This window comes from Tympanuchus pallidicinctus, unplaced genomic scaffold (genome assembly GCF_026119805.1).
Source record: "Tympanuchus pallidicinctus isolate F22 unplaced genomic scaffold, pur_lepc_1.0 scaffold12, whole genome shotgun sequence".
In the NCBI taxonomy this organism is placed as follows: Eukaryota; Metazoa; Chordata; class Aves; order Galliformes; family Phasianidae; genus Tympanuchus; species Tympanuchus pallidicinctus.
Window position 1 is genome coordinate 6982270 of NW_026294637.1, and position 20950 is coordinate 7003219.

General features: G+C 45.8%; 1 protein-coding gene across 5 annotated transcripts in view; it reads right to left on the reverse strand.

Annotated features, from left to right (window-relative positions):
• NTRK3 (neurotrophic receptor tyrosine kinase 3) overlaps window positions 1–20950 on the reverse strand; it is a 182366-nt gene that overhangs the window by 28971 nt on the left and 132445 nt on the right. For all 5 annotated transcript variants that reach the window (XM_052672170.1, XM_052672167.1, XM_052672168.1 and 2 more), the window contains 3 exons: window positions 9897–10027; window positions 6543–6715; window positions 2784–3027 (listed from right to left, as the gene is read on the reverse strand). In XM_052672170.1, the coding sequence (XP_052528130.1) occupies window positions 2784–3027; window positions 6543–6715; window positions 9897–10027 (548 nt within the window). The remainder of the gene's footprint in view (window positions 1–2783; window positions 3028–6542; window positions 6716–9896; window positions 10028–20950) is intronic.

A 20950-nucleotide genomic window follows, 5' to 3' on the forward strand; every position in this document is an offset into this window, starting at 1 on the left:
GGTGGGCTACTTCTCCCAGCCTCCCCTATACCTCCACCTTACTCTGCTTTCTGACCTGATGCCATTTCACTTCTCCCCTGCCTACACCTCCACAACCATCAGGGATCTGATGCACAAGGAAAAAGATGCACCTGTGCTCAGGCAGAGCATGGAGAACCTTGGAGAGAGAGGAAACAAACCTCTCTGCTGCTTTTGTTACACAAACGTTTGTTTCCCCTACCCAAATGTGTGACAGGAAACTAAGCAGTTCACCTTTGTAAAGCACTTCTGCATCCCACAAATGCAGGAGGCAGATGGTGTTTTTCCTTTGTTTTAAAAGAAAGAGATTAAATGCCTATGAGTTAATCATGAGCCTGGAACACACTCATATACCCACATGCCAATCTATCCATGCTCATATGGCCTGGGCAGCAGCAAATGCAGGGACCCATCAGAGTGAGATCCTCCAGACATGTCACTTGTGGTCAGCTTCGAGGTGTAACCCTCCACTGTGTACTGATGATATTGTATATGATACTGTACTGATGACATTTAGTGGAATTCTCCCTAGGCTGCAGCTTGGGCACGCTAAATCACCTGAAACAGAACTTTGCTCCAGGTTTTGCCTCTGGGAATGGCAGGTTGTGTCAACAGCAGAGATGTTGTGCACAAACATCGAGAAGCAGCCCTGGGAGTTTTACCATTTTGGTTGTGGGTGCGACCAGGGACTGCAGAAAGGAGTTTCAAAGCTTAACTCTACAGCCACATCTCCACCTTCCATGGGGGAGGACCAGGGGCAGTCTGGTTCTAATGCTTGAGGTCATTTGTTTTCTCTCTCCGTTCAAAAACCCTCACTTAGGGTATTTTGGTGGGTTTTGTGATGGGCCTGTGTACTTGAAAAGACTCTCTCAGGAGCCTGGAAGAGACAGCTTTCCTGCCAGAGATGCTGGGAATTAAAATGGTGAGGAATACAGAGCAGAAATGCACTATTGTTAATGAAACCAAACTGCTTATCTTACCCATGTCGCAGGAGAAAGTAAATGCTTCTTCATAACAAAGTAAATATGAGTAATCAAAAGCGTTATTACCTAGGATCCCTCTCTGGATAGCAACAGAGAAAAGGTCTCCGTGTATATAGAGGACTGAGTTGGTGATCTAGAGTTCTAAAAGTACCACAAGTCTGGTAAGCAGGATAAACCAGTTATTGCTTTGGTCACACACAGCAATTTGTGTGAACAGAGAGAAGTCCACTAACAGAGCCTTACGACGTGGCATGAGAGAGCACAGAGCAACCATGGCACAGCACTTAGCACAGACAGGACGAGGTCTACAGGACACCACAGAGAAGACAAATCCCACTACGGTGAGCTGGCCTATGAAGATCTCTGCAGTTCACATTTCTTGGGGGTTCTCCCATCCAATTCTCATTTGCTGAAGTACCCAAGCAAGAGCATGGGTGATCTCACAAGCTGCTTCTCATCTTCCCCTGGCCACTGCTCTTCCCCACTCACTATCTACTGATGTTTCTGCAGTGTTGGGATTGTAGCTACCTCATGCAGTCCACTGAGACCTTTTCCCAACATAGGCTTTTGTGCTGCACAGAGAAGACTGGTTCCCTTACTAGTAATTAAACTTAGTGATAAGGCAGTGCCCTGGACTTGGAGAGATGACATGTCTCATCAGAAACCTTATCATCTTTTTTTTCCTCCCCAGCTCCACTTTGCAACTTCCTATCACATAAAGAAAACCTCTGCCATCAGATCAAGACCACAGGTCAACCCTTTCTTAGGTAACTGATAGAAATCAGCCTCTGAGCCAAACATCTGCACTGTAACCAGAAATAAACCAGCCTTACACCAAGCACGAGGCAAAAATCTCTGCTCTTTCTGCTGAAAAGCCCTTCTCTCCTGGTGGGTGGCCCAACCACAAATCCCTACACTTGTGCTCCAAACGCTTTGTACATTCCATTTTCTCAAGCTGAGGAAGAGTAAGAAACATGCATTCCTCCCAGGGTTGCTGCCACCCCGGGCAGATAGGGCAGTGCAGCTGGACACACAGGCAAGGGGACATCATGAGCATAAATCACAGAAGATAAGGCTGGAAAGTCATTTCTGACTCACTGAGTCAGTCCCCAGAGACTTGTGCAGGATTAGCCTCTGCACTAAGCCCAGGCATTTTTATCTAGTTGCTTCCTGGACTTCTTCAATGACAGGCCCTCAGCAACCTACCTCTGGCAAATTATTCCATTGTCTAAATGATGTCCCTGCTGGAAAAAAAGTGTTTTTGAGGTTGAGCTTAAATTGCCTATTATTTCCTTTTCCATATTTTATGCACTTATCAGTCTTTCAGTTGCCTTTTCTCTAGGTCCCTGTATTAAGTTTCTTTAATCTAACACAAGAGGTCACAGCCTGTAGTCTTTTAATCATCTTTGTCACCCTCTTTGGATTACCTCCAATTTATCAAAGTCTGTGTAAAAAAGAGGAAGAAAAATAGGAAGGAAGGAAGATCAGGATGACATCAGAGTCATCCCAAAGTGTGTGACTGTGCTGGGGTATCACGGGGAGCTCTTATGTGTAGGCATCTGCATGGATGTCTGAACTACAGGCGTGTCCAGGACCAAAAGGAGTGAGGACAATGGTTTGGGGATCAGGCAAACACAAGTGTGCCTGATAGACATCTGTGTGCATGTTTCATTGAGGGAATAAGCAAATGAGTGAGCCCAAGAGCTCCAAAAACTGATTTACTGTCACATTTCCTAGTCTCCCTTCACTCTGAGCATTGGATGGCCACTGGAGCTGCCTTACCCTGTAGTAATCAGTGCTGTAGACATCTCTTGACATCCCAAAGTCTCCAATCTTCACCAGCAGGTTGGCTCCGACCAAGCAGTTCCTGGTGGCCAGGTCTCTATGGACAAAGTGCTGGGAGGCAAGGTACACCATTCCAGAGGCGATCTGGCTAGCGATGTGGAGCATCTGGGATAGCCCTAGCTCCCCTTTGGCTTGTCGAGGCTGCCCATCCACGAGGATCATAGCATCTGGGCCATGTGCCCTATAGGGAGGAAGAAGCAAAAAGCATAGAGTTGGGTCTCAAAAGTGACCAGGAGGTAGGAATCCCATATGATTGCTGCTCCTGCTGGGGTGGGGACTGGCCCCCAGCTCTGTACTGTGAGGATGCGCACACAGGAAAGAAAAAAGAAAATTTTACAGAACAAGAGGTTGGGTGAACATTTGGTGGGTGAGTAGGTGCCACACATCATTCTATCCTTACTCTTCTCCAAGAAACCTCTTATGGCCACAGTTGAAAGACAGATTGCTAGGGCAGAGCGACCAGTGGCTTGATGCACTGTGGCCATTCTACTCTTCGGCAGGACCTGTGTAAAATGAATTGGCTTCCAGATATCTACGTGTTTGCTGCAGTTAATTCTTCTACCTTGGAAACATTCCCAGGTGTGGAGCTATATATGTGGAGTTTTCTTCCCCAGCCATCATATTCTTGCTGCTTACTCTCTTTATTAATCCCATACAGCCTCTTCTATTCCATCCGCACACCTCATCACCAAACAACCTCCTCTCATTTGATATACCAACACAACCAGAGATCACAGGCAATGTTTCAGAAGAACACCAGCATTCCTGGAAAGTACCCTTTATACCCTAAGCTGTCCCAGAGGTAACACAGGTGCTGTAAACTCTGAAGACACAAGCAGAGGTGTAGGGGTAATGTCTGAATGTCAGCAGATGGAGAGAACATCCTGGACAACAAAAGGCAACATTTTGCTGAACAAAGTGTGTTGTAAAGGCAGGACTTGAGGTCAGGGTCATTCCTGTCCTGTCCCCCTTTAAATCCTCTCCCTAGCTGTGTACCAGGCCTGTCTTTGCTGTGCTCCCTCTGTGATGTCTCTTTCCCCAGTGGAGCTCACACTGCTGTGGCCTCTTTGAAGGTGGAATAACAAAAGCCCTCATATTTAGGGAAAAGCAAGAGGTTTTGCTGTGACTTTCCTCCTCGTGACTAAGATGCAGTGCAGCATCTCCGCTGAAGCTTTGAAACTGTTCTCATTGAAATAGTTTCTGGCATTTCACCCTGTTGTCAGCCCTGCAGAGAGCTTACAAATGAAAATGCACACACAGAGCTTTCCCTCCTTCTTGATATGGGACTGAACAACACACAAGACCCAATTTTTTTCTCTCCTTTGTTTCTTGATTACCCTGTTGGGCTTAAGGCAAATCAAAGAATCCAGACATTCGGGGTCCAACCCATAGTTTTTGCTGCTGTGTTCAGTTATCTCCTGCTGCCCTGCCACCAGAAGCACAGCCCCAAGGGTCCTCACCTGCCATCTCCTCCCAGAACAGCTGGAAGAGGAGAGGAAGCCCAGAAATGAGGGCTGAGGAGCCAGGAGTGTTTTGGGAAGTTGTGAATGGGCAATACTGCAGTGAGTGTGGGATGGACAGGACAAGCAGGGGCTTCTAAAACCATGCTGGACATTTTATACCAGACGTGCCTTGCAGTTACACCATATTTAACTGTGGATGATACCTGGTGTCAAGAGTAACTATGCCAAGATGAGAAGTGCAGGACATAATGCCATCTCATTACTGCCACCTTTTTCAAATACAATAATTACTTCCAAGGAACTGTCTGCATCTGATGGGAACAGGTCGTGTTTAAAACGTGATCAGCCAACATCCTTCCTTTCATTGAGTCTCTCTACATCTTACTGTACAGGATTTATCTATGTATGTCCTGCGTAATACATATTCCTTCCTCCCCTCCTCCATCCCACATGGGTATAGTCCTAAAGGAAGGAGCATCAGCCTACTCTCGAGATTAACTGGGGGGATATTAGTGCATCTAGTTGCATCAAGAAGATGTAGGGAATACGAAAAGAAGCTGCCCATCTCTTCTTGGAGCAAGGAGTTTGGTTCAGCTTTACACCAAGATCATAAGATTGGCTGGTCCCTGTCAAAGAAGCGTGGCTTTTGGTTTTGTTTTCTTGTTCCTTTTTCTTCTTTCTTAGGGAGTGGTGGAGGCTTTTATCAATATGAGGAAGAAAATAACCTATGCGTGTGTACTGAAGGAAAGGGAGGAAGTGATGGAGATATTTGGTGAGGTGAGAGGGAATGCAGTTGTTGCAGGCCTTCAGAATGGGATCTGAATGCTCAGAAGCCCCCAGTCCATGAATGCTGGCCCTAGAAATGCTGTGCTTCCAGCAGTGCTGTGTCTGTATTTCTCGAGAGCCCCAGTAAAACCTACTATTCACCAAGGGAAACCTGAATCCTGCATCACCCTCTTGACCCCCTTGCAGCTTCCATCCTGAGTCTGACCTGGCCAAAAATGTCATCCATGCAGAGCATGAAACAGAGGATGACCTATAAGTTCATATTCAGTCTGCCTCTACTATGCCAAATTGAGGGGGGAAATCAGTGCAGGTGTGTTCCCAGCTCCGCCATTGTCTTGTGAATGCTTCAAGATTGCTGCAGGCAGCTTGGCCCTGCTTGAAAGATTCAAAGAATGATCTGGGGTGGAAGGGATTATCTAGTTCCAACCTCCCTGTTGCCCACGGGCAGGGTCGCCCATGGGGTCCTTCCCCACAGCCCTTCTAGTGTAGGTGATTGCTTCAAAATGAAAACTTCAGGAAAAGATCTGTTTCCTTGTTTTCCTTGGGCAGAAATGGGTTGTGATGGTGGAAATATAAGCACAGAGTATATCCCGGCCCCAAACCTAGATGTGATGTGCTCGAGCTTCCTGTTCCCGCTGCAATCATGCTCACACTTAGCAGTCAAAGCAGGAAAATATCAAGGGTCCAATTTTGTAAATACTGGGAAATAAACCTACTAATTATTTCAAGAGGTAAGTACCACTCCACTTGCATGCAGGTTCCAGAGCATAATTTCTGTATCGTGAGAGAGCAGCACCACAAACATCCTCCCACCATTGCTCTCTGCCCCTCATCAGTGGCAGATTCAGGGCATGCAAATTATCTGCTAATGAATGGTGACTGGTGGGGGTCTAGCAATTTGAATCTCTCTAGAGGCATAGAAGGCAATTATGGCATTTCATCTGTCATTGCCCATCTTCTGGAGTAGTGAGGTGCCACTGGTTAGAAAATTTTGACTGCTGAGATCCAGGGCACAAGGACCAAGGATGGACTGCACAGACACTGCCTGAGGCCTCTCCTAAATTTCTCCTCTCCTTTCTGAATTTAGAAATGCGAACTGCAAATGCAAACTGCCCAGGATAGCATCAGATGAAGGACTCCAGGAAGATCCTCTCAGGAGTATTTTAGTTCTGGTGCTATCGAACCAGTATCTGGGTGGCATGAGGAGTCATGGCTGCTGACCTTCCAGCTTCAGACTTGCAGGGGTGGGAAAAGAAACATCTGGTTTCCACAGCTCACCTGGACAACCCTTGGGACTACCAGAGTGGAAATGTTGGGGTTGGACTTCAAGCATCAAATCTGCTGAGGACCATGCACACGTCTATGGCTCTCTGGGCACCACAGATCTGTGACAAGCCCCCCAGGGGTACAGCTGTGCTGCATCTGCCATGCCCTCCTTTGCACATACCTCAGGAACTTGTTCAGGTCCCCATGCTTCATGTACTCGAAGACCATGATGAGCGGGTCACCATCACCACACACACCGTAGAACTTGACGATGTGCTCATGCTGCAGGTTGGTAAGCAGCTCTGCCTCCCTCTGGAAATCCTTGCGGGCTGCCAAGGTGGGGTCTTTCAGTGCCTGAAAGAAGGGACACGTATGTACAGGCTGGGCAAAACCAGAGGAGGCCAAAACCAAAGGGGTGCTGGCATTGAGGAAGAGCTGATGAGGGCAGAGGAGGATAGGAACCACTGCCACCACCCAGTTGCATTGGGAGAGCTAGCAGCAGGTACTGCTGGCACCACCTCAGCATTTTGTTCGTATGTTTACCAGCCCAGTGGGGTCTCCAACTCATTTCCCAGGAAGCAGCAAACATGCCACAGAGGGTAATAGCTTCCAATTATTCCCAGCTTGGGCAGGATTTGTACTGGTGACCTAGGGGTGAATGGCTTCATATCTCATTATTATTAAATTCCTGAGCCAGCCAGTCCTCGCTATCTGTCTTTTATTTTGAAATAGCTGACTACACTGCCTTTATTCAGAAGATGGATTTGCCTGGCTGTGCAGTTATTGTGTGGATTTTTCAAACTGCCTCTGAAGAAGGACACTGTCAAGACTTTTCTCATAATTTTTAAAATCATGTTTTCACTCCCCGCTGTTTGTAACAGTCCCCCTGGCAGACTGATGCTGAAATCAGTATCCTAACTGAGAATATCTTGTCTTTCACGTGAGTGCACCAAGGTAGGTTGCAGCCTAGCATTGCATGGCTGCTTTGAAGATGCTGCTGTGGGTGCAGCTGCTGATGGAGGTGGGTTACCAGGCTTGAAGGCCAGTTTGTCCATGAGGAACTGGGCAGTTTCATAGGAGAGCAAAGTGTTGTCATCACAGGATATCAAGGGAGGTCACTTAGCAAAAAAAGTTGGGATGTCCAGAATATTGGACAAGATGGATGAGCTGTGAGGCTTGATGGCTGTGCTGAGTTCACATACAGAGAAGTACCGAGTCCTCCCCAGGAGCTGCTTTTCCCCATTCAGCAGATCTCCTCTAAGGTTTTACCCAAGCCTTAGGACACTTTCTCATTCCCTTTTTCTGCCCTCACCCTGCTAGGCACATGGCATAATATTATTGTAATTCTATGTCCTCTGGGATAGCTTGACTAGAGATATTTAGATGGATGATAGTTACGCTGTGCAGATGGCAAAGCATCCATCCTTATCTCAGGCACCCAATTACTTTTAGTCATTTAATATCTTCATAACTTTGATGCTTCCCATTATTTCTTTTCTCTCCAGGAAAACACTTCCCCTCCCCCATGACTCCTTTCTCCCCTTTCTCCTGTAGTTGCACATAATATTTCAGGTTGCAGCGAGTTTGGTTTCATCTCCTTCACACTCTGTCACTTCCCCGAGGTGTGAGGACTGTGACTTTGTAAATATCACACAAAATGGGATATTAAAAAAACATTGCTAAGGTTGCACAGCCTTTAGAAGTGAAGGAAACAAGATCTGGAAGTGGTAGAACCAGGAAAGAATTATAGAATCACTAAGGTAGAAAAAGACTGAGATCATCTAGTCCAACTGTCCACCTACCACCAATAAAAGAAGATGGAGGCTCAAGGAAGAGGCCAAATCCAGAGTAAAAATGCTTCTCCTAGGAAGGTTTGGGGAGGGTTGCATTTGTGTCTCCGTCACAGTATTGCTATGTGACATCAAGCCATTCACTCTGCCTGCAGGTTGCAGTCATTGTCACAAGCTGCCAGCTCTGCTGATGCTTCCTAGGAATTTCCTGGTCACGTGGTAAGAGTGCCAGGTCTCCACAAGCACCACATTTAACGTCAACGTAGGTCTGGTATCTGCAGTCTGGCTGCAAAGGCAGATTGGTCACTGTCCTCCAGCTAGGTGGATTCTGCCCCCTCAATTTCCCTGAGATTCTATCTGCCCTCTGCCAAATGGGGACCATGCAACCTCAGCACCCAGCTGGATGGCCATGAAAATAAGCACACTCGCTTCTAGAGAGCTCTCAGAAACAAGAGCCGTCATCACAAAGGAGAAAGCCACAGAGAAATGAAAAATATGTGTTCAGAGGACGTGCCCCGAATAGCAGCCCCTCCAGCATTGCTAACATTTGACTTTATAACCTCAATGCTTTTTGCTGACTATACTTTTTTAGTGCTTCTTAGAATGTTTTCAGAAGCAAGCTGAACAGAAGAGCAAACTTATCCACGCCATCACATCAAAAGCTGATCTGCAAGGCTGCAGTTTTTAAATCCACTGGAAATCTGAGTGCATTTAGCCACAGTCTTTCATTGCCTAGTCCTGGCCCTAGGAAGGAGCCCCCTGGAACGCAGCAGGGACAGACCCCACATCCTAAGCAGCATGTGCTGTTGCTGCTCAGAGCTGCGGTGACCATGGAAGTGGCTTCCACCCTCTGCTGGGAGCATGAGATCTTCAAGAAAAGCAGCCAAAGCTCAGCTCAATATGCGAAGCCTTTTTTCTCCCCTTTTCTTTACTCCTTTCCATTTTTTAAAAAACCTACAACATAAAACACGGCCCAAATTAGAAGAATGCTTCCCCCCCACACAGCTGGCAAAAAGCCTGATTTCAAGGCTCCGCTCCAGTTCTGGATCTGTATGATCTGTTGGGATGAAAGGCACTCTGGAGATGTAAGCTCATAGTAGCAATTAACGGAAACAAGTTTGGATGCTGTTTCTGCCTACATGCAAATGAAGATCAGTAGAGACCTGAGAGATGGGATCGCATCGGCTGACACCGATGGGCAGGTGCCAGCCACATAACTAGGTGATTAATGATGTGGGTAGCTGTGCTACCTTGGCTTTAACCAGTCCCAGAGGTGAAAAGTGCAATCTTGCAGTTCTTGCTGCCTTACTTCTTTCATCTTACAGCAAAGCTGTCCCAGCAAACTGCTCCCAGCAAACTGGTTGGCCGTGCTTAGCTTTCAAGTGCTTATTTTTGCTGAGGCCTCTTTTTGTTTCATCTTCAGCGAGTTAAGTCCCTTAAGAGAAGGTCCCAGTCCCTCGCAGAGGGAAGGCAGCCTCCCCACCACTGCTACGGCTGCGCAGATCCGAGCCCTTCCAGCCCCGTTCCTCCTCCACGTCTCCTGTCCGCGTCGGCAGGAAGAGAAGCTTTGGCATTGGCGAGAACAGGCGACCTTGAAGCAAAACGCTGGAACTCTGTGTGACTAAGTGGATTTACCACAATCTCCGGCATCAGATAAATCTCATCCCATAGCCCCCAGCCCTCCCCTGCCTCCCTTTCCCACGCAGCCCCTGCTGTATTCTCTGCCACTCGCCCTTGGGATTTACCTTCACTGCCACCAGCATTTTGTCATTGGTGGGGCTGAGGTTGTAACACTCGGCCAAGAACACCTTCCCAAAGGCACCTTCTCCCAGCTCCCTCTTCAAAACGATGTCTCTCCTCTTAATATGCTGGACATCTGTTGGAGGGAGGGGAGGGAGAGGGTTGAGGGAAGAACGAATCAGGGTTAATTCAGGGAATGGAAAACAATTAATTCAATTTTCTAGCAAGCCGAAATTGCTTCGCAAAAAATATCTACAGGGATCTTTTCACCCACCCACGGAATGCAGCCATCTCTGAGACGGAGCTAGGCTTATGCAAAACATCTGTGAGGAAAGTACTTGAGGTTTATCACGTTTTCACTACAACTTGAAGCAGGCGAGTCCTCAGGGAGAGGAACCTTTGGGGCAAAATCAGCTATGAAGACCTGAATCTTTCTGGAATGATCCAGGAAATAATTAATCTCCTGTGGAGCAAAGGCTCCTAAGGCAAAGGTCACATATTTCTGATGCCAGGCTGGGTGAGATTAGAAGGTTGAGTTTCCAGAAGCTGTTGAATTTTGCATTTCAGTGTGGATCAGTTTAAACCTAAACTCAGGCAGATTTCTGAGCTTAAACACTGGCAAGCCAAAGTGTTCCCAAGAGGAAGAGCACCAATGACCCCAGCACCTTAGGGCACTAGCAGGAGGTGGCTGGGAGCACCGAGCACTATCCTGCAGCAATGCTTCAACCTGTATCCATCTTCCACACAACCATTCCCTCCAGGTCACCCCAGGACAAATCCCTGGTACAAGGGGTGAACTCAAACCATTAGTTTCAATGATCCTTTTCACTGACATTTAGGATGTCAAGGGTTGACAGAGAACAGCAACTGAGGCTCCAGAAAGACTCAGAAGAGCCACAGCTATTAATTTAATGGAAATATAGAAGCCCATAAAGATTGGTCTGCACCAGCTGTTCACACATCACCTAACAGGGTCAATTCATAAGGGCTAGATGTACCCAAGTAGTAGGTATCTACAAGGGTAAACAAATGACCAGTGAGATCTCCACAAATGCAGGGTGTTGATTAAATGCCACTGATTGCAAGGAGAGGTTGAGGGTTTCCATGCTCATTTTTGGGGATAACACTAGGGCACAGCTACATTCTGCCAAAACATTAAGCATCTTTCTAGCATCACAGTGCCCATACAGCTGCCTTGGCAATATGAAGAGGCATCTTTTTCATGCCTGAAATGCACTATGAAGGCAGCTAGAGGCAGCTGGCTATCCCTCTGTATTTCCCTTCACTGGAGCTAACTGCCTGCCTCGGAATCTGCTGCAGAACAGATCACCTTCAGCTTGACGGTCACAGCAGGGCAGTGAGAGCTGTACGCTCTTGCCCAGCACTTGGTGAGCAAGCTGACACATCAGAGGTCTGCTCAGGCAGGAGCATTAGATGGGACACTGCCCTCTCCCACCCTGGGGAATTCATAACTTTGAATCTTTTCCACTCTTCCACATGCCACAGGAGCCAGTGTGAGTGGCCACCATCAGCTTGGATGCATTTTCCTTGGGACAACGTGGAAGCAAGAGTGACTGACAGCAGGTTTCACACTGGCTGCAGGGAAGCATCATGAACAGCAATCCCAGCCTACCACCAGCTCCTGCCACCCTTGATCCAGTAGGCATCAACAGTGGGCCATGAGTTCTGATGCCTCACAGCAGCCCAGGTACAACTCAACGCATCCAGAAGCCAGCAGAGTGAAAGAGCAACATCATAATGGCTTTCATACAATTAAGATTTCTCATTAGGAGCTAACAAGCAGGTTTAAGAAGCTGCAATCTCTGGCCCTTTTGCTTGTTAAGGAAGATGAATGTAGCAAGATTGCATAGGCAATGGGCCTTGTAATAAATGATGCTTCTATAGAGGAATCTCATTGACCTTTTCATTAATCGTTCAATAGACTGAAAACTGTTAGTAACCAATATTAATAATATTATCAACACTAAGGAACAGAATGGAAGGCACATCCAAAATGACTTTGGTTTTGAGTCTGCAATGACAACGAGTGAGAACACATCACATGTGGACTTTGCCTTCTCCATCTAGTTTAGCTGAGTGTTTAAGGAGTACCTTGAGAAATCCGAAATATTACATGCTGAAATGTTAAGCAATGCACTTGGGTGAGGAAAATCCTAATCTGAGAAAAGTTCAAATGCTACTATTTACTTAATAGAGGAAAAGTATTTTTTCTTCTTCCTCTTGGCATGTATTTCTATAGCACTCATCGCAGTAGTGTCCAGAATTTGTTGTACTGACAAGCCACATATTTGTATTCTTTGTCTCCTGATCAGCAACAGTCAAATAATCCTGTATTAAGAAGAATCCACGTATACTTAAAAAACTCACAATCCCAACAGAAATGCAGCACTGCAATACAACTGACCTATTTAATGAGAGATTTAAAAAAAAAAAAAAAAACTATCTCAGAATAATCAGTGATGGTATTTGAAATTATTAACACTTTTCATAATTGGTAACATCGTGAGAACTGAAGTAGACCTCTCTTCCCAAACTCCCTGAGGTCTTGCCCCAAATTTTCAGCTCCCAATTTCGCTTCTCAACAACGTCTTAATAAATGATGAGACATTTCTGAGAGCCAGCGTCCAGACTGTGTAATTATGTCTACATTATTAAAATAATATCCCATCTGTCTTCAAAACCCAGATTTCACAGCAAGTTGTTAGGGTCACCTGTGAAGCTTCAGGGAAAATGCATATGAAGAATTTAAGGAGATATTATGGCAGAAGGAGATGAACCAAGGGAGGAGTAACCCTTTTGAGATAGCAGACCCACGCAGCGCTGCTGGATTAAGAGTAAACTTGGATGGTTATGAAAAACATATATATAATAGGTCCGGGAAGTTGAGCAGTTAGACAGTAACTGGACAGTTTTAATGGACAGTCAGAAAAGCTCTTTTGCTGATCATAATTTCTCTCAACCTTGAAAGGACGTAAATTTTCCATCATAGTATTTTAGGCACAAATGGAATAATAAGCGAGTTATAATAAATTGCCTTTTCACATGCTATAGGCTTAAAATACTGAAGTTTACATCAAATTCTCCCATTCACAGTGAGATCAGCGCCGTGATTAATCCTGCATTATTATTAAATATGGGCTTTAAACACAAAGCACTGACAAAGCGTCCCGGCGCCGTACAAATGGCTGTTATTGCTCTAACCTTGCATCTATTCTCTGCTTGTCTGTCCTGGCCGTAATTCATAAGGAAGGCCAAATAGCCATGAAAGATGCTGTGCTGCAAGGGCACCTGGGAAGTTCATCTGCATAAATCTGTTTACGTCCTCCTGGAGGAAGCAGAGCCCTGTCTGATAAACAGCTGGTGTTTATTTGTTTTAGGCAGGCACTGGTGTGCTAATCCGTCTCAGCTGCCTTGTGGTCAGCCCTGCTGACAAGGTGTAGGCAGGCAAACTGCCTTCCCATAAGCACCGCTCTCTTATTTTCCTCTCCCCTTGTACCATTAACTTATAAAAACAAGCCAACCAGACAGTTCAAAGGAAGAATCTATGCAGGAAACACTGCAAGACCCGACAGGAAAATAACCAGACTTGACAACATGATGGGAACTCATTCAAGACTGTGCTGTATCTACAGGAAGGATGGGAACGCACAGCACTGAAGTAACTCTGGCTTAAAATGAAACATATTGCAGTCCTTGTTTGAGGATTACTATATCACTGTCTGATAGAGAAGGAGAGCCAGGCAGATCCTTCACCTTCTTTCTGGTCCATCAAGGCAAACACACGGAGACCACGTTTCAACCCTCACCTCCTCTGTTACTCTGCATAACACATGAAGCACACCAGGCAACAGCTGACCTGCAGGTTGGGAATGCCCCACAATCGTGTTGCCACGTGGGTAAGTAAGGCTGTTAGCAAGAGGGCAAATCGGAGAGGCTGCATTTCCTTCTACAAATTACTTTCAAAGCAGAAAGCTTTCCTCTTCTCTAGAAGATTCAAGGCAGAAGGGTTGTGGCCTTGGATCTGCAATGGGATCTTACCTAACCTCCACTGAACCTTCTGCAGAATGGATGGCTTGATCTGTGCTTCAAGTGCATTCAGTCAGAAAAGCAGCTGTCTAAAAACGGCAACTTCTTCCTCCCTGTATTTGTTCCCATGTGTCCCTTACTTGCATCTGCTTCTGTTCTTGACACAAACATATTCTAGTTTGCTAACCTTGCAGGCCCAGCGCAACCAGGGATATAAAGGAAGAGAAAGAGGGGACAAGATGAATTCTACATTTCTCATGCATCATGATAGTGTTTCTGCACCAGCCCCCGGGAAGGAGCCTGAAAAAACCAGAACTTTTTTGCTTACATGACTGATCCAGTGACTCTTCACCCATCTTTTACACTCGTATTACAGATTCTGTCTTATATGTGGCAAAGTCAAGGCAGAAAGACACCCCTTCAACTCAGAAATCCCAAGTAGAGCTTGTAGGGCCAGTAGCAGACAGCGTGCAGTGAAAACAATGTTTTTCCAATAGCAACTGCATTTCAATCACACGAGAACAAATCAGCAACTTGCATGGGCCTATTTCATGAATCTAATATACCAATTATCGTCTCATTTCCAATTCAGTCCTGGGGGTCAGGAAAGGAAGAGAAGGGTTCAACGATGCTGCAAATACTGCATTTGAGATTCCCATCACAGCCAGCATCCTTAAAACCACAGTTTGATAATACTCCTGACACCTGGCTGCGCATGATGCAGTGTTTCAACACAGATGACTACAGTGGGAGGTAAATGGACAAATCAAACTGCAAACAGAGTAAACCATGAACAGTGACAGTACCTATGTTGCAGCAAAATGCAAAACAACTTAAGTTGGATGATGTGTTCCAACTGGAACTGGATCTGAAATTAATTCCTCACACCTCCTCCTTTCCAACTCCCAAGCAGCAGCCTAGCTAGGTGCTGTATTTCCAGCAGATTTCTTGTCCTTGGACTCTCAATTCACAAATAACATGCAGCTTCCTAGGGAAACAGAAGAAACCCATGGAAACCTTCTCTTTTACTTTTGCTACCCTCTACCATCAGCAGCTTTCTCTTATAGCCTAGAAATGACCAGTATCAATTTTCTGTTGGTTTCACCCCCTTTACATACAGCTGTTTTCTCCAGAGAGAGCTGTTTTCCTGCTTCTGTCATCATCAGCTCCTCCCTCCCTTAGCTTTGTCACTTCGTGCCATTTCTTCTTGCTTGGCCTGGCCTCCTGTTTCTTACCTTTCTTCCTGCTCAATCCCTCTCGGAAAACAGACTTCTTTCAGGTGTGTTTGCAGGATATCCTGATTGGAGTGTGATCTATGACTCTTTGTGGTAATGGCCTCAATTTCATGAGCTTCTAAAGCCTCATTTGCATCAACAACACAGTGTAAATGATAACAATGATATTTTTTCAGCAGTGGCTGAGTCATTCGCTGTAACAACTAATTTATGCCAAAGAATTGTCTCTCCTTTTTTTTTTTCTTTACATACAAGTTGTCCACAAAAAAAGGTAGCGAAGTTCTGTTAGTCAATATGATTCATTCACTTCTTCTCTGACTCACTGCTAAAATAATTCTTATAAATAAATCCTGCATAACTTGCCTGCTCCACGACAATTAAAAACAAATAAACCAGGCTGACAATTTGTGCTGGAAATGGTGTCATTAAGACATGTAACTACCAAACGGAGCACCTTCCTTGCCAGGCAGTCAATTGTGATCTGGACAAGAGTGCAGATCAGGTAGGGCCAGATCAAAAAGCTTTGCACTGGAGGGCTGATAAGTCATTCTCTTACAGACCTGTCTCGTAGCGAGAGAAGATAATGCATAGGCTAGCTGCACAGAGTCTGAGTCTCCCTCTTGGCCTGCTGCAAATCCATCAAAGTCAATCGAGGATATTGATTTCAATTGCAGACTGCTCTGAAGTAGATGTAAACAAAGAGAGAATCAGTCTCACAAAATTATAAAAAACAAATGAAGAAGTAAGCGGGCCGTTTCTTAACTCCACACAGGCTCTGAGCACGTAGCCTTCCACTTCTGGTGGCTTTTCTCCCAGCTCTGATATGAGCAACCTTTGTGAAAAGGCCCAGGTACATGCTTATGGCTGCTCGGCTCTGTGCCCAGACACTGGTTCTTTGCCAAGCTCCTCTGTCAAGGCACCCTTTTAAGGACTCAGGTTCAAAGTAGTCATGACTATAAGCACCAAGCAGTACTGAGAGTCCTTTCAAAATGACCCCAAACCCACGGGGTTTGATGGAAAGCGTATCTGAATCTCCAGGACCTCCATGGAGCAGACATAATTCTTGGCTGAGCCATCTGGGTGCCCACCCTTGGGAGCAGCAGGATCCTTCCCTCCCACTGCTTTGCAGACCCTGCAAGACCACCTTGCTCAGAGCACTCTCTGCACCGCTGAGGCTGTATTTCAATCTTGCTAATCCTGGATGACAGCTCTAATAGGACCTGTAGCCTGGATCTCTGATCCTTTCAAAATACCTTCCATCCACCAACCGTACTGCTTACAATCAGGACATCATCAACTCCTTTGCTGTTGCAATACCATAGGGAGAGGAAGCACTGACTCAAAGAGCTGCCTCTTCCTCAACAGCTCACTCCAGCCAGCCTTGACATACTGAAGAGCTGCTATTCAGCCAACCAGCTCCCCAGCTGAGCAGAGTGCTTTGATTAGCAGCACAGAGTGACTGGATTAGCACCTGCTGCATCCCTAGCCCTGGTATCAGCCACACAGCAGCAGCAACAGCATGGCATGTGCAACATGCTCTGAGTTAAATGTGAGCACTGAGGGACATGGGCGTGTAGGAGCTGAGAGGAAGGCAAGATGCAACCACAACTTCAACCAAAAGATCGCCTAGATCCCATACTGCTCTAAAAACCATCACCTTGGTTAGGCAGCAGGCAACATGGGCTGTTGTAATACACCTGCCAAATTTAAACCCAAGCCCAAGCAATATTTCATTTTCTTCATTTAAAAAAAGAATCTGAAAAACATCAGTGATACTTAAATGCATTTGTTACTGCCCCACAAACACTTTCTAAGGGAAAAACTTGTCACAGCTTCAACTATCCAACACTCCTATAAAAACAGTACATCATTTCAAGCTTCTGTCATCCATTTCAGTCCTGTAAGTCAGAGTACAAAACAGTTGGTGATTATTTTTACAACAAGAATGAGATACATCATCCCATGGCTACTGGATGCAGAGCAATCTCAGCTGGGACACACAACAGTTTGCAGAGGCCTGTTGATGCACAGCTAACTTGGGAAGATGGCACATGTTGAGATGTCCTCGGGTGAGACAGACACCCCTTGTGCCTACCCATGTTCCTCCTCAGCTCCCATGGAAGCAATAACACCAGGACTAAAATCTTATTAATGTTCTAGATGCTTAAAAACAGAGCAATGCTTCCATTATCTCTTCCCTCCTCTCAAGGAATTTCTGGCTGACATGAGACAGCAAAGCCAATCTGCTTCTCCAGCTTCAGCAGCCCATCTCCTGAGACATCCAGCACCAACTCAACATTCTGAGGGGATATTTGGGCTCTGCCTTTTGAATAAGAGGGTTAAATATACAACTGGGCTCTTCTGAGGAGCAAAAGAAAGGTAGAATGACGAGAGTGGGCTGCTGAGGTCTTTGCATTGGGTAAATGCCCAAGAGCCCCATGACAACCATAAGTGGAAGTTTGCACAAAGCATCGTCTCATTGACTCAGTGGCTCATTCCAGCAGCTCTCCAAAGCAGGGACGAGGATTCCTGGCAGGGTGGGAGGAAAAGAGGTTGAGAGAAGGGAAGTGAGTTGTTCTGGCAAATGTGTTTTCTTTCCACCAGCCAGGCCCCTCAGTCCCCTGCTGCCAGAGCACTCAGAATAAAACATTAATTCAATACCACACATTTAATTACACATTATTTGAAAGTGAATTTATTTAACGGAGGAAAATAGTCTTCAGAGAGCATCTGCCTCCCTCAGACTCATGCGTCTGCAGGGAGGGGGCTTGGAGAGGAGATAGGAGGAATAATGGTTTGTTTTACATCAGCAGCTATTGCTGTTCAGCTCAGCCCTTCAGAAAGGGAGATTTTAAAGAGATAGAGTTGTGCTTTGCAGAAACTTACCAGATGATTTGATTTTCCAGCTACTTTTCACTTGATTGGAAAGCGCTGCTGCAGACAGATATCACTTGTCTTTCTTTTTTTATTATTTTTCCAAGGGAAGGGAGGGATTACTGGTGGAGGGATGGAGGAGGAGCGGCTGCCCCTCAAGAGCCCATGCAGTAGTCAGATTTCAGGCTTAGGGCTTTAACAACGCAGTAATCAGACATTTAGCAGCATCCTATTGCTGAGATGGATAATCACAATAAAGCTGGAAGCGACCAGCTCTCAGCAGCCTTAAGACTGTCTCCCACCGGGAATGCAGAGGCTTACCTTCTGCCCCCAAGCTCTCAGAGCCTCTTGGTTATTGGCTTCCCCAGCATGCAGATTCACCACCACAGCTCTGCTCATGATGCTCCAGCTAGGACCAAGCGATCTCTACTGCCTGGTACCAAGGCTTGCATTGCAGTCAGATCCCCACTGCAGAAAAATGGGGAAGCTCCAGTACCTGGCACAGGCATCCCTTCCACGGCTGCATACAAATCATGCTGAACTGTTTCAAAGCCAGACAAGAGCTGCTGGACTCATGTGAGTCTTTTTCCCCAAAGGATATTCCACCCACTCCTTGATTTGGGAGCAGCACCAAAACCTCCCTCCTCTTATTGACAGCTTTTGATGAGACAGCAATTCCCAGCCGGTGTGACTGAGAGCCCCACCTCTAGTAAACAGGCAGTGGGTCCTTCTGATGCTTACTCCTGCAACGGTGAATCTTTGAGCACTGGATGTCCCAAGGTGAACCCACTGCTCTTTTCAGTCCTAGCAGTCACTCAGCCACACTGCAGTATGCACGTGGACACAGGTAGACATTGCAGCGCTGGGTTTGGGGCTCAGCATTAAGATTTTCCTTGCAATTTTAAGGATGAAATTAGTTTGGATACTGCTGTTTCAATGTCGTCCATGGTTTGAGGTTCTAGAGACTGGCTCTGCTTCACCTGATTCTGCTGCCACTGTCTTCCATTATCAGCTCCTAACCTTACCCTGCCCCTACCACAAATGCTAAAAATCTCCTCACACAACAGTTTCAGATGTACTGAATACGTCCTGGGGAGGGAGCCTAGTTTTTTGTGTTTTCAAACCAGAGTAGCTCCAGGTAGGCTGGAAATCCTTCTGATCTCATCATAATCACAACGGAAAAGGACAAATTTGGATAAAATGTAGCATTTTCTGCTCTTGTTTTGTTTTCTCTTTTGCTTTCAGTCCTGGAAACTCTGGATCCCTCCATCTTTGCCTGCCCCACGCCCAGTCCTTCTCCCACCGAAGATTTCCTTTGGTGGTCGTTAACAAGTGGCTAATGCAGCCAAACTCATGGAACAAGAAAATTCCAGAAGCGAGGCCATACAGAGTGAAAACACGAAGTGCTGAAAGACAGAGCTCAGGCTCAAGTTATGACTTCATTAAAAGCCTTTCTCCAATTTGCCCAATTTCCATCTCTCTCCTTCCTCTCCCTTCCTTCTCGCCTCCTCCAACTCCCTTTCTCCTTGACACACGAGGTGTACTTCTGTCTACGGCTTGATGAGGTGTTCCCTCAGACTCATGTTTTCCTAACACCTCAAACAGACCCTTGCTTTGTCTTTGTTTCTGCCTGGGGTTTCCTTGGTTCTCTCACTACTCGTTCTGTTTGCACAACGCCATCCCTTTTTTCAACTTGCCAACTCCTCCCGCTGAAGGAAACCCCCGAAGGAGGAGTAATGCGAGACAACTCTGCCTGTTGGGCTCCAAAACTACAGTACAAAAGAATTAGCTAATCTGATAGGGACAGCAGCTGGTCCTCATTGAGACATCCAAGTCCAGGAGGTTTTGGGCTTCTTCTCCGTTTGCTGCTGTTTGAGTTAGTCACAGGTAGGACTTGATGAATGTTGGACTGGTGCTTCTGTAATGTTTAATGCAAAGAGAAATCCCCCAGTCCTTTTCAGAACTACTTAAGAAACCACATGCTCTCATTAGGACACTGCTCTTTGTTCCCTGATTTTATTGTATCTCCCCATGTCCTGCCTTTATTATAATTACAAAAGAGATTCTGCCGTGGTTTATTGTCTCCGACATTCCCAACACAGGGAGAAAACAGGGTAATAAAACACCATAAATTTGTCCATTTTCCGTCTGCCATTCTTCAGCAATGTCTCGCACCATTATGAGCCAGACAGTTGGGGTAAATTTTCACAGAAGAACATTAAAAATTGCACTGCGTGCAGAAGGAAAAAGAAATTTGTCGAGTTTTCTCTTCTGCCAAAACACCAGTGTCTGCACCAGGGGAAAAATAACTGGTTAATTCTTCTTACGGGCAGTGGTGAGACTCAAGAAAATATTCTGCAGTGCTGGTAGCCTCAGAAGACATGATTAATTGCAGATGGTGAAAAGGTGCATGTTCAGCTTTAACTGAACTATGTGTGAGGATCGGATGAATGCTAAGTTGGTATTCAAAACATATGGGGAAGGAACCTACAAGGCTCTTCAACTACAAAAGCAAGATTATGTATATATATATACACATTCATGTGTATATCATATATGGATTAACAGCTTAAGTTTAAAACCTGTGTATTGAAGTTTTATAGCAAGAATATACAGCTAGTGGAAGGGAGCAAAATAAGCAAGATTGCTGTGAAAGGAGGAAAAGGGAAATAACATTTTGCAGATAGCTGAGGAAGCAAAGGCATGAAAGGGATCTTCACTGCACCCTGCAAGGCTGGTAATAGTGATCTGTGGATGGATATATGTGGGTGGTGTTGCAGGGCACAGAGCAGGGAATAATGGTGGAATGATCTCTATAATCCATCTGTTTTTTTCCTTCTTACTTGCCTTGGACAGGAGTTGTTTAATCGGAAAATGGCTTGAACAAGAGTATTTATGTTGCT